The sequence below is a fragment of the Pinus tabuliformis genome, chromosome X (genome assembly GCF_031772625.1).
Source record: "Pinus tabuliformis cultivar Carrire ecotype Pingquan chromosome X, CPIR1, whole genome shotgun sequence".
In the NCBI taxonomy this organism is placed as follows: Eukaryota; Viridiplantae; Streptophyta; class Pinopsida; order Pinales; family Pinaceae; genus Pinus; species Pinus tabuliformis.
In genome coordinates, this window is record NC_142308.1 from 1,258,478,444 (window position 1) to 1,258,490,515 (window position 12,072).

At 35.5% G+C, this 12,072-nt stretch overlaps 1 protein-coding gene across 1 annotated transcript in view; it reads left to right on the forward strand.

Annotated features, from left to right (window-relative positions):
- Positions 1 to 6,710, forward strand: part of LOC149144564 (endoplasmic reticulum oxidoreductin-2-like) — an 88,484-nt gene extending 81,774 nt beyond the window's left edge. The window contains 4 exon segments of the mRNA XM_089450112.1: positions 5,520 to 5,722; positions 5,890 to 6,013; positions 6,132 to 6,239; positions 6,241 to 6,710. Coding sequence (XP_089306238.1) covers positions 5,520 to 5,722; positions 5,890 to 6,013; positions 6,132 to 6,239; positions 6,241 to 6,279 — 474 coding nt within the window. The 3' untranslated portion in view covers positions 6,280 to 6,710.
- Positions 6,711 to 12,072: the final 5,362 nt, after the last annotated feature.

Sequence of the window (12,072 nt, forward strand, 5' to 3'; positions counted from 1 at the left end):
ACACACCGAATGAAGAAAAACTCAAAGCGACTATAAACTGGGGTTTTATGCCAGCAAATTATAGTAAGACAATGATTTATAACAGCAGCAAATTTTGTTGGAAATACTGAGAGGGGGTGAATCAGTATTTCCTTTTTTTTTTTGCAATTGGTTAGTTAGTTCACTTGAACATTCAGAGCATACGCAGAAACATGGAAACATCTCATCATCATCACATCAAATAGACTGTACACAGGAATGGCTCAATAATAAGCTCAGTTATGTATGGATGTACATACAACACTTTACTAGGTAGGCCTAGAAGGAAGTGCAAGACTCCCAAGAGTTTTTCCAGCAAGCTGGAAGGAAGCAAATGCTTCCTGAGGATTGGGGCTCCCGTACCAGGGATAATGGCCCCAAGTACAATGTACAACTGCTACTGCATCACTCCTGCCATATCTGTTCACTGCTACCACCTCTGCTACTGCTGCTATGGATCACTGCTCACTCTATCTGCTGCTCGCTGCTACTACTGCCTCTACTTCTGCCACTGCAACCACCTTTCCTTCACCACACTTCTGCCACCTCTGTTCTGAAACCACCAGCTATCACAACAACTGCTGCTTCTCATCACTGTTGTCAAGTCACAATTATTACTGTCTCCATAGCCTCATCACTGTTACACAAAGTCCACTTGCCTTTGTCTAAACTCACTGTTGCATTTATCACATCAACAAACTGCCACTGCTTCCTCTGCTCTGCTGCTACCCTGTCATGCTGTAAAGATTTTTCTGCTCACTGTTATTGCTACCACACCAGATGTCGGAGATCACTGTAACAACACTTGAGACTCTACTATAATGTCAAACTACTGCTGTCACTCCTATCAGCATCAAAGGTAGGTCACTGTCATCTGTCATTATCTCCTAGTTACTCAACTTCCAGCTGTGTATGTGTTGGCAACCAAACACAGATTAGTTTTATCTTACTGCAATCATGTAACAGGCTTGCTTCCCGTTGTTTCTTCACTGTCCGGAGTGAGGGCTATCTATGGGTGACAATCATAAGCATAGGTTATCTTAGTCTCTTAACCTCCTTACTGCAATTTCCTTTGAAACTATCACCAACAGACTTCTTATGTTAGCTAATCCACTGCAACAGAACTGCTGCCCATTCATCTTGCAAAGATAAAGATATCAATCAGTAGCAATGATTCTGATGTCTTCTATAGACCAGGTCAATTGTCAAAGGTTCCAGTTGCCATGTAAAGTAGACCAAATACCGTTCAAACCTTGAAAGATATCAATTGAGAGGCATCACTGATATTACCATTCACACAATGCTGTCACATAAATACTGTCAAGAGGTATTGTCTAAACATGATTTATCTCTGTCCAGTTATCACTATTATGAAAGGTCCTGTGGAATTATTATCATACAGTCGTGAAGCAAGTTCAGTCCAGAATTTTATTGCATTCATTCAACTGACTCTGGGTACACGAGAGGAGCTGTATGATAGCGGTGTTCATAGGACAAAAGGAACATATCCTAGAATAGTTTCTTCCAGCTGTTATATCATGGACCAACAAAAATGGTACATTTATTCATATGTTATCACACCGAGGAACATGAGAAATTATTATTCGTCATAATCTGAGTGAATTGTTGATTTAGCTTGCCAAAGTGTATATGTCATGCCTTCTTACCCTTGGTGGCCAACACTGGACGTGATATGCAGTTGCCCCTTTCCATTGTTATTCCTCAGCAATATAATGTTCCTGCAAATGTGCTCTTATAGCGAATGTCAAGGGCCAACATAATAATAGGAGCAAAGACAACAAAATCAATAGAGAGAAATCAAATGAGTACTCAGTGAAAGATTTCTTTCTAGATTTCCCTTGGACACTGTAATGAACCTAACATAAGACTATAATTATTGTAATTAAAAAGCAAATCGATACAGGACGCATGAAAGGTCATGGCCTTATGCTCAACAGAATTTAATTTCTGGCTTTCATAGGCGATGGGGTGGTTTTCTTGCATTAGCACTGCTCTGATCCCAGTACCTAAAGCATCACATTCAAGCACAAAGGTTTTAGTGAAATCTTGAGTGGCTAAAACTGGGGTTGATGTCATTAAGGTTTTCATCTTCTTAAAACATTCTACATTTGTATCATTTCAACCAAATGTATCCTTCTTCAATAGTGTTATTAGTGGGGTGACATGTTTTGCATAATTCTTTACGAACCTTCTATAATAACCTGCAACATCTTCTGCATAATTCTTTATGAATCTTCTATAATGACCCGAACCAAATGTTCGATTTCTAATGTGTGACTGTGAGATTGTCGGTAAGATTTTCTTCTAATTGGAGTTGAGTCGGGGATCAATTCTATGATATGATCTTTGGATCTAGCTGGAGGAAGACCTTTGAGGTAGGGCTTGAAAAGTAGTACTTTATTTCTTGAGAATTTCATCAAGATTTTTAGAAACACCAGCTTCATTAGAGAGGGACTTCATGGAATAACAATGGAAAAGGTAAGATGGTGCTCCTTTTTTGATCATCTTCTGCACTCTAGTAGATGGGATTATTTGGGGGACAGACTCTAGATTCCATAAAACTTGTACTTTCTCCCATTTTCAAAGAACTCTAGGAATTGGTTCTATAAATTCAGCCCTATTGTACCCACTGTGGACAACCAATGGACTCCTAATACTACACCCACTCCACTGATTTCCATGACACACATGGTGGATCGTAATTGGTAGTCCCTAATGTTGAAAATAAAAATGAGAAAGGGTTCCTTGATTTGTGCCTTAATCAAAGGAACCACAACAAGTTTCTCCTTGGCATGCTTGAGTTTCCTATAATTTAGGATGATTTCCTAAAATTTAGGAATCATTCCTAAAAATCAGGACGAGTTTAGAAGCAGTTAACTGATGTGTTAAAGTGGAAGGCCGAGTTATTAGTCTTCTAGTGCGAGTTAATTGAGGAAAAGAATGTGTGTTTGAGTCTCAAGTCCTTGATTTGAGATAGGACGAGTTGCATGAGTAGTTAACTCATGCTAACTCAATCAATCACAAAAGCAAACTCCTTAATTAGAAACTCAGTAAACTTAGCTATTCGAATTCCTTTAAAAGGAGGAACGAAGGCACAATTTGATCATTGTCTTGTGAGCACGAGTTGGTGAGACAAGACAATAGAGCTCACGGGTTTGTGAGAAGGTTGCACAGGTTTATGTGTGGAGCTTGTGAGAGAAAGGTGTGCCAAGAGTAGCTTGTGTGCATTATTGGAGAGAGGAATTTCCTTGGGAATTGCGCAAGAATTTAGGAGGAAATGGAGGAGCAGATCAGAGGTCTTGCAAGGAGTGTTTCAGCTTAGTACAAGCAGAGGGAATCAGATTCTAGTTGCACAGGTTTATGTGTGGAGCTTGTGAGAGAAAGGTGTGCCAAGACTCAAGAGTAGCTTGTGTGCATTATTGGAGAGAGGAATTTCCTTGGGAATTGCTCAAGAATTTAGGAGGAAATTGAGGAGCAGATCAGAGGTCTTGCAAGGAGTGTTTCAGCTTAGTACAAGCAGAGGGAATCAGATTGTATTCTCTATTGAAACAAGTTGTATTTGTAAGAGATCTATTGCTCAAATTTCTTCAATAAAATTCTCAAACAAGCAGAGGGTTTTCCCAGTTGGGTTCCCTAGAAAATTTTGTGCCTTGATTATTGTGATGGTGTGTTTATTTCTGTTCCTATTCCACTGCAAAATTTTGTAGAGAAATTCTGTGTCTATATGAAAAAGTAGTTTTCAAATTGTTCATATTGGCAGTTGCCTTAATTGAACCTAACATAGTATACTAAAATTATTATAATTAAAAGAAAATGGACACAGGCTACATGAAAGGTCACGACCTTATGCATAGAGAAATATTTAAAGAATACTAAAATATGTATTTGATAATTTATTTGAAAGCCTGCAAGTTGCTATCGGAGTAGTTCATCCTCGTGTTCCCTTGCTGTGCTCACCATTCGTTGTGCCATTCCTTTGTGCATCAGCTGTGTTCCTCCACTCTTGTCCACTGTATTCCACTACTCCATCTGCGTCCATTCCATTCCCTTTGCTCCATGTCCTCTTCACCCCCAGTCTGTGTCAGTCCACACCCTCTCCTTCTGTGTCAACATTTGGAGGCTCCTTCTGGTCCACATTCTCTTTCTTTCGGCTGTGCGCAACCAGTCTGTGTCCCACTCCTCTTGAACACACTTCAAAACTGTTACCCAAAGTCCTCCGTCCAACCCTTCAATGCTCAGTTACATGCTGCAAACCAGTCTGTGTCCCACTCCTCTTGAACACACTTCAAAACTGTTACCCAAAGTCCTCCGTCCAACCCTTCAATGCTCAGTTACAATGTATAGGACAACCATATAAATATTCCGCTGAGCATAAGGTTGCGACCTTTCATGTGGCATGTGTCCATTTGCTTTTAATTACAATATTTTTAATATACTATGTTAGGTTCATTACAGACACAAATGAATTGATTGTACATATGGGTGACGATTTTGACTTACTTTCAACTAGTATTTCCGTTAGGATTTATCTTAGAGCTGCAACATGTATGAGTGCAACTGGACAAGACTGATGTCAAATTAGACCTATGTATGTGTTGCCTCCCTTGAAGGTCGACAGTTATCGATTATTTATTTAGTTTTAGTCCTTAGGACCTTATAATTAATTATTCTCTGTCAGGAAGAAATGTTGCTGACCTATAGAGGAGGGTCTCCACTTAGACCTTATATCTTTCCGTAAAGATGTAGGGTCAGTCACCATGCAGACAAGGCTTGACTTGATAATCATAAACCCTTTATCTGATTGAGAAGGCAGGCACTTTATAGTAATGCCATTACCATCTTTCCTTTGTTACAAGCCTATTTCAACTGAAGGGTAGCCAGTCCACAACATTGAGACTGTTGATGGTACGCTGTTGCTGTATTCACCATCTTAGTGGTTTCTTTGGCTGAAGTTACAATCGCTTCATCTATAAATGTTTATTGAATTGGATGTCAGTGCTGATTTTCTGGGTTGTATTTCACAGCTTCCAAAAGTTTGTTATATTCTTCTGTATGAAACATCGTATCCATTGAGAAAATGATAGTCTGATTGGATTTATCTTATATATTTAGTTTGAGCTTGTATATTGAATGCATTGTTTTCAAACTAAATTATTGGCATTATTGCAACGATATTGATAACATCACTAGTTTTGAAAAGAATGACATCTTCATCTCAACCACCAGAATGTTAAAATCAGTTGTGTTCTCTTAAGAATTTTTTGTTGCAAAAATAAATAAATTATCATATCCGAATATTTAGACTCAACATGTTTTTGAATCTTACATTGCTTGAATAAACCTAATGGCTGTATTTCTAATTGTTATATGATTTAATCCAGTAATTCACAGTTTCTGTTTATCTCCAAGTCCGAGTCACTATAATGGTTTCAGGATAGATTAGTATTTCTAATATCTGTACATGTACATCCTGTCCTCAGGCAGCTGACTACCTTTCCCAAGCAGAATACAGCACAGGAAATCCATTAGAGGATAAACATACACAGTCATTAATCATTCAGCTTGTAAATAACAGGCAACTACAAGCAGCTTGTCCAATTCCTTTTGATGAAGCCAAATTGTGGAGGGGTCAGAATGTGCATGACTTGAAAAGGCAAATTCAGTTGCAGTTCAGAAATATAAGGTTTGTTTGAACTAGCATATGAGTTTGAGAACCAGGATGTAGGTAGGCTAAAAAATATCTGCAACGAAAAAACCTACTAAAATTCAGGTCATTATGGAAATTAGATATAGGAGACATCCAAATGTAAATGAAATGTTCATCTTTTTGTGTTATCTCTGTGCATCCAGTGCGTTGATGGACTGTGTTGGCTGTGAAAAATGCCGGCTTTGGGGAAAGCTTCAAATCCTTGGTGTTGGCACAGCCTTGAAGATTCTTTTTTCTGTAGACAGTGGCAATTCTGTAGGCCAGCCAGTAAGGCTTGCTCTAACTGCTTCTAGAATTTGTCTTGCTTGTGATTTTCTACACCTGCACCATGTTTATCATGTATGCTTTGATTCATGCTATTCATATTGGATCTTGTGGCATGCAGTTACAGTTACAGCGAAACGAAGTTATTGCATTGATAAATCTTCTGAACAGATTATCAGAATCAGTTCAAACAGTGCAGACATTTCTTCCCATTGTTGAGAATGTTGTAAACAAAGGGAATCGTTCAGTGCCCATTGTTGAGAGTGTAAAGAGTTCCTGGTAAGTATTTTTCAATTAAGGGCAGCTAGTGAAGATAAACAGATAATTTCCTAGTTGAATGTGCATTTGCATATCATGCTGGTTTGTTATTCTTGACACTGGGTGCCACTTTACTGAACTGATGAGCCTCTTTAAATTGTAATTTTATAAGATTGTAAGGACAATCTGAGCACTGACATATTCTAGATTCATTAATTCCTGGGAAAGAGTAATAATGGTGACTGGGGCTTTGGAATATTTTATTCATTCTCTACCTTCCAAAAGGGGGTGCTCTGTCATACTGTACAAGAAATTGGGACTCAGAAGCAAGTCCTGTGGCAATAAATAACAACAGCAATCAACTGGTCAAGCTTCACATGATATATTTGAAATTTTTTGAAGGTAAACAAATTACTTGAGATAGAAGTTACATTCACTATAATTCCTGTCCTTCCATCTCTGACAAGTTGAAAATGATGTACTACCAGCATAGTCATTCTACATTCTCTGTTATATAACATACTTTGAGGCTGAAAAAACGTGGATGTAGATGACATCTTTTTTTGGCCCCATAAAACTTGTAAAAAGTTTTGTATGGGAACGTAAAACACCAACTGCATTCTTACCTGGAAGCATGTACATGAGATCGGCATATTTTGGCTTTAATCCAAAGGATCCCATCTAGGCAGCATCTTCAATTTATAAATTTCATATTGAACCCTAAAGAGAGCATTTTTAGCAAGTCTAATCCATTGCATTGAGTTTAAATCTTGATATCCATTTTTAATATTCATTAAATCAACTTTCCCAAAGCATTTATAAACAATTTCAAAGAAACTACTTGGAGTAGTAAGTAATACAGAATGACAGGCGTAGAATGCAAAAATTTCATTGCTGCTAGCTTCTTGGTGAAATTTATATGATGGCTGTGAGCCTGTTCTGACCAACTGCGAAAGCCCTGTCTGTCTTTTTGAGAGTCAGGAGTACAAAGATAGAATCATGCACATCAAACTAAAATGGACAAGAAACTCTATAAAGGAAGAAAATAGCAGCAATATCTTGTTGACAGTATAGTGATCAAGATATCAATACGCGATGCCTCTTAATCATCACTATCTATACTGTTTATTACCTCGGTAATGCATTTGTAAATTTATATTCGTTTCAAGGTACATTTTAATTGTCCAGTGCACCTACTTCATCTGCATGGTACATATTTTTCGTTTGCAATTTTTCCTTAAACTATAGAAGGTATATTTGAGCTATTATTTTTTCCTTTGATAAGTCTAAATGTTTGTAGTTGAAGCAAAACAAAATTTATATAGCAAATTGCTTTCTTATGGAATATATCTTGTAGAGGGAGGGAGACTCATCTTGTGTGGAATGTCTGTTATATTTGATATGATTTAGAGCTATAAAAGAAATTTTGAATCAAGGATTGGGTAAAGCATTTGCATGCACACTTGCTTATGATGAAGAATTATGCCACCTTACTTGAACCTGATTGTTAGTAGCATTCTCCAAAACATGATTACTAGATGCGAATTATATGGGTAGGTTAAATCCACAAGCACTTACAGTTGGATTCTTCATGTTGAGTTAGGATCATCTCTATGATATTGGTTGTTTTTTCATTACCATGGTCCTCATTGAAAGCACTTGTGATATGTTCTATTTATGTATAAGTTGGTATCATGGTATGTTCTCGTGCTTTGATGAATTGAACATTATATGAATATTTGTGATTTTTTTCATGATTATGGTTTTCTTTTTGGGCACTTGTGGAAGATTCTATTCGATGTATCATATGCAGGGTGCTGTTGAATACCGATGCTGGCCATGAGGCACTTTTAAATTCTACTTAGTGATTATTGTCATCACTTGAATATCTATTTTCTGATGCCCGATGAAACTAGGGTAGCTCGGTTGATTTCACTTTTATGTAAGTCTCTCTAATTAGAAAATTTACTGAAATGAGTTAATTTATACGGAATTTTCTATATTCCTTAGCTCTACACTTAGTCAAAACTTATATATCGAACAGTCATGTTTGTTAATATGTGCAGAGTCTGATTTTTGGAAAAATGTGCAGTTTGATGACACTAGACTTGCAGTGAATCATTAGCAAATGCATTAGATATATATAAAGCAGTATAGGGTGCTTAGAAATACCCTTACGTGATTCTTAGAACATAATGAAAATAATTAGATAAGTTGTTTAGGGGACAATTAATTAGTAAAGAATTGTACCAAAAAAAAACTACAATATAGATATTGTAATCCATTTAGATATTATTAATTCTTTTATTTATGTTCAAGGAAGTGGTGTTTGGAGTTGCTTAGAGATTTATTATAAGCTTGTTAGATTTTAGAAACTTTTGCTATTCAATAATGGTTGAAATGTTTGCTACAAATTTATAATTGAGTTCATGAAAAGAATAAGATGCAGCTTTACTATATGATTAATACACAAAGATGTTTCAAGACAATTTCCATCAAGCACAAATTTATAATTGAGTTCGTGAAAGGAATACGATGTTACTATATGATTAATACATGTAGATGTTTCAAGACAATTTCTATCAAGCACATGGTCACATTGTTCATCTGATATTTAACATAGCATAGTATATAAATACTAAATTTAGATGTAGTAAAATGGCTATGGTTTAGAAGATTAAAAACCTACTTGGGATTAAATGGAGGGAAATTGAGGTAAAATATATGAGGGACTTGGTAGTATCTAAATGGTGGCCATCATTTATATGTGCTTAGAATAACATAAAATATATAATACTTTTATTAGATGTAGAATGACTCTGATCTAGAAGATACAAAACCTCCTTGAGATTAGATTGATGAAAGTTAATATTATACATGTATTATACATTGTATTACCTCTTGTACTTAAATCATAGGATGTAAATTCGAACATTGTGTAAAACTCCCGAGTGCCAATAAAATTTAAAGAGGTTGGATTTTTTATTACATTAGGAAAAATCTCCTTTCTCCTTTCTGTGCTCCACATGTGACCTCAATTTAGTGTAAGATGGGTTTTCTATTTTACTAATTTGCGGAGTTTCTATATTGTGCATGATATCTGTTTCATTCTATATTGTAGACATCTTTGTATCTATTTTAGTTTTCATCTACCTAAGTCACCTGGTTCGAGTTTGTGTTTGAATTCGACGAACTTGAAATTTGATAATTTTTGACCATAAAAAAATTGATAATAAAATTGGACATTGAATTCGAGCAACTATAAAAAAGTTAAAAATAAAAAATATATACCACAAATTTCAATATATTTATTAATTAAAAAGCAAAAAACTTCCCGCTGAGGCCATTGAGAAATCAATGGATTGATTAGTGGGTGAAATAGATATGCGTAATATTTGAGAAAAATTTAAAATGTTATATTTATATTATGCTATGTTTCAAATATATAAACATTTTCTATGTTCAATACATGTCTTGAAATTTTTAACTAAATAAGAAATTTTAAATTGTGAATTTTAAATAGTTTTAAATATATAGATAAATAGTCTTAGATATGCAATAACTACTTATTATCTATTTATAATAAATAGATAAATATAGATAACATTTTAAATACATGGGGCATTGTAATCCTTATCCAACAAAGAGGACAGAAAATTTGACCCACCGACACATTTTTGAAATGGTTTAAATATTGAAAAATGGTTTAAATCCTATTGCATCCGCCTTCATTTGGTCAACCGTGTAGCTATCTTGTCACATTGTAGCCTTCACAGTTCGAACCATTCATTCCTATCATTGTAAAAATTGAAGTAGCCACTTTCACCTCTATGCACTATAATTGACTCGATGTCATGACTATGTGAGAGGGGAATCTAAAGGTGTTGGCATCGTGTCTATGGAAGAACAATTGTTGTTTGATTCATGAGAGCTCAGTGGAGGAAGAGTGCAATGTGACCAAACAAATGCAATGCTTAAGAGAAAGGAATGAACACGAGGGTTTGTTTTTCATATTTTTGAACTTTTAACATGTGAAAAGGCAAGCTTTCACGGAATACACAAATTTAATAGCGAACATCAACAAACGTTTTCAAAATCGCTTCAAGTTCGGCAAATTTAGAACTTGGAAGTTTAAATTCACCAAACTTGGTGACTAAGTTTTTCACTGAGGACGAATCAAGTCAAGCTCATATAAATTTGAGTGTGATATTCACAACATTAAGCATTAATTTGGAGGAGTTGGGGATAGCTCGCAGTGAGGCCCCTTGAGCATTTTATGGTTAGGCTTTGTAAATCTATGCAAAATGGTTTTAATATTCTCTTAAGATCTTGTACTCATTAATGTGACTAAAACATCTTATTGGAACCATCTTATTCAAGGCGCTGAACATGTCCATATGACCAAAAGACTTGGATGGTCACCCATGGATGTCACAATAATGTCAAATCTCTATTTTGCTAAAACATCTACTATTTAATGAAAATGCATATATTTCTTTTAATGCACAACATGCAATTCTTCATCTTGACCAATAATTGCATGATAGCTATATGTTCAAACAAATTTAAGAGGGAACTAAAAGCTCAAGTAGCAAGGGAATCCGATTGAACATGAAATATTTGTAGTTTTAGAGGATTTAATGAAGGTCTACGGTTAATATATATGAAGTTCTTTCGACTATATCATCTATTTTAAAAGTACTGTATGTGGCATAAAATAATGACTTGTGTCTCTAATAACAAATTCAATTATTGACAAAAAAATATCCCATCTTTGTTGATATGTAACTACTTGTTTAGGGAAATTACTTCTTCTTGAATAATTATAGGCAAGTGCTTGGTTGTCAAGGGATTTATTTATATACTTATCTCATTTAAAACATGCTCCCTATTTATGTTAGGGTATAACGCTTGAATGTGTAATAACATCACCTTAGTGGCTTGGACTATAGAAGTTAGGGTTTTGGTTATTATGGACTTTTAGGTTTTTGGACAATTAAGAACTTTTGAACTCTATATAAGACAAGTGAATATCATTGAGTGTGTGATATGTTTTCTTTTCATAATATTGTGTTATTGTGTATCTTTGTCTTGACTCTATCTAGGGTTTTGGCATTTAATATCCTTGGCCATTACATAAAATGGTATTAGAGTGAGGTGATTCAATCTGTGTGTTGGTGAAAAAGGTAATCATCGTACCGTTGGATGCAAATATGCCATAAAAGTGAGATGCTATCATTCCTTTGTTGTTGTGAAGGAGCCACAAGGTAAAATGGTGTGAAATTTTTTAAGATCAATTTGAAGCTGCCATTGTATACAACCCATGTTATGTTTGTTGCAATCATTGAATTAAGGAATCAAGCTGCATTAGAAGGAAGATGGTTTTTTCGTTGCAAGTTGGGAATAAGAACTAATATTCAAGTTTAATGGATTTGTTGGGTGAAAGGAACAAATAAAAATGTCGCATATGAAATAAAATAAAAATATGATGCGTTGTGGTCACTATTAACACTCAGAAAGTTTCTTGGCTGTAACAAAAAACTTCCTAAGATAACCTTTTCAAACCAATCTTACAGATTGAAGGCTAGCCCCTTCAATCCAGATAGGGCTCTCTCTAACAACTTAATCACTAAGATTAGCAACTGTCCGTGTCTTCAAATAATGGCTAGATCTTCAGTAGGGTTATGCTGAAAATAAGGTTTGGTTGGGATGAAGCAATTAATCCATTGGGCAATGGGGTCAACAAATCAGGTTTTTAGATGCAGTTACCAAGATATTGACTGTATGAATCAAGAGGGATAGAG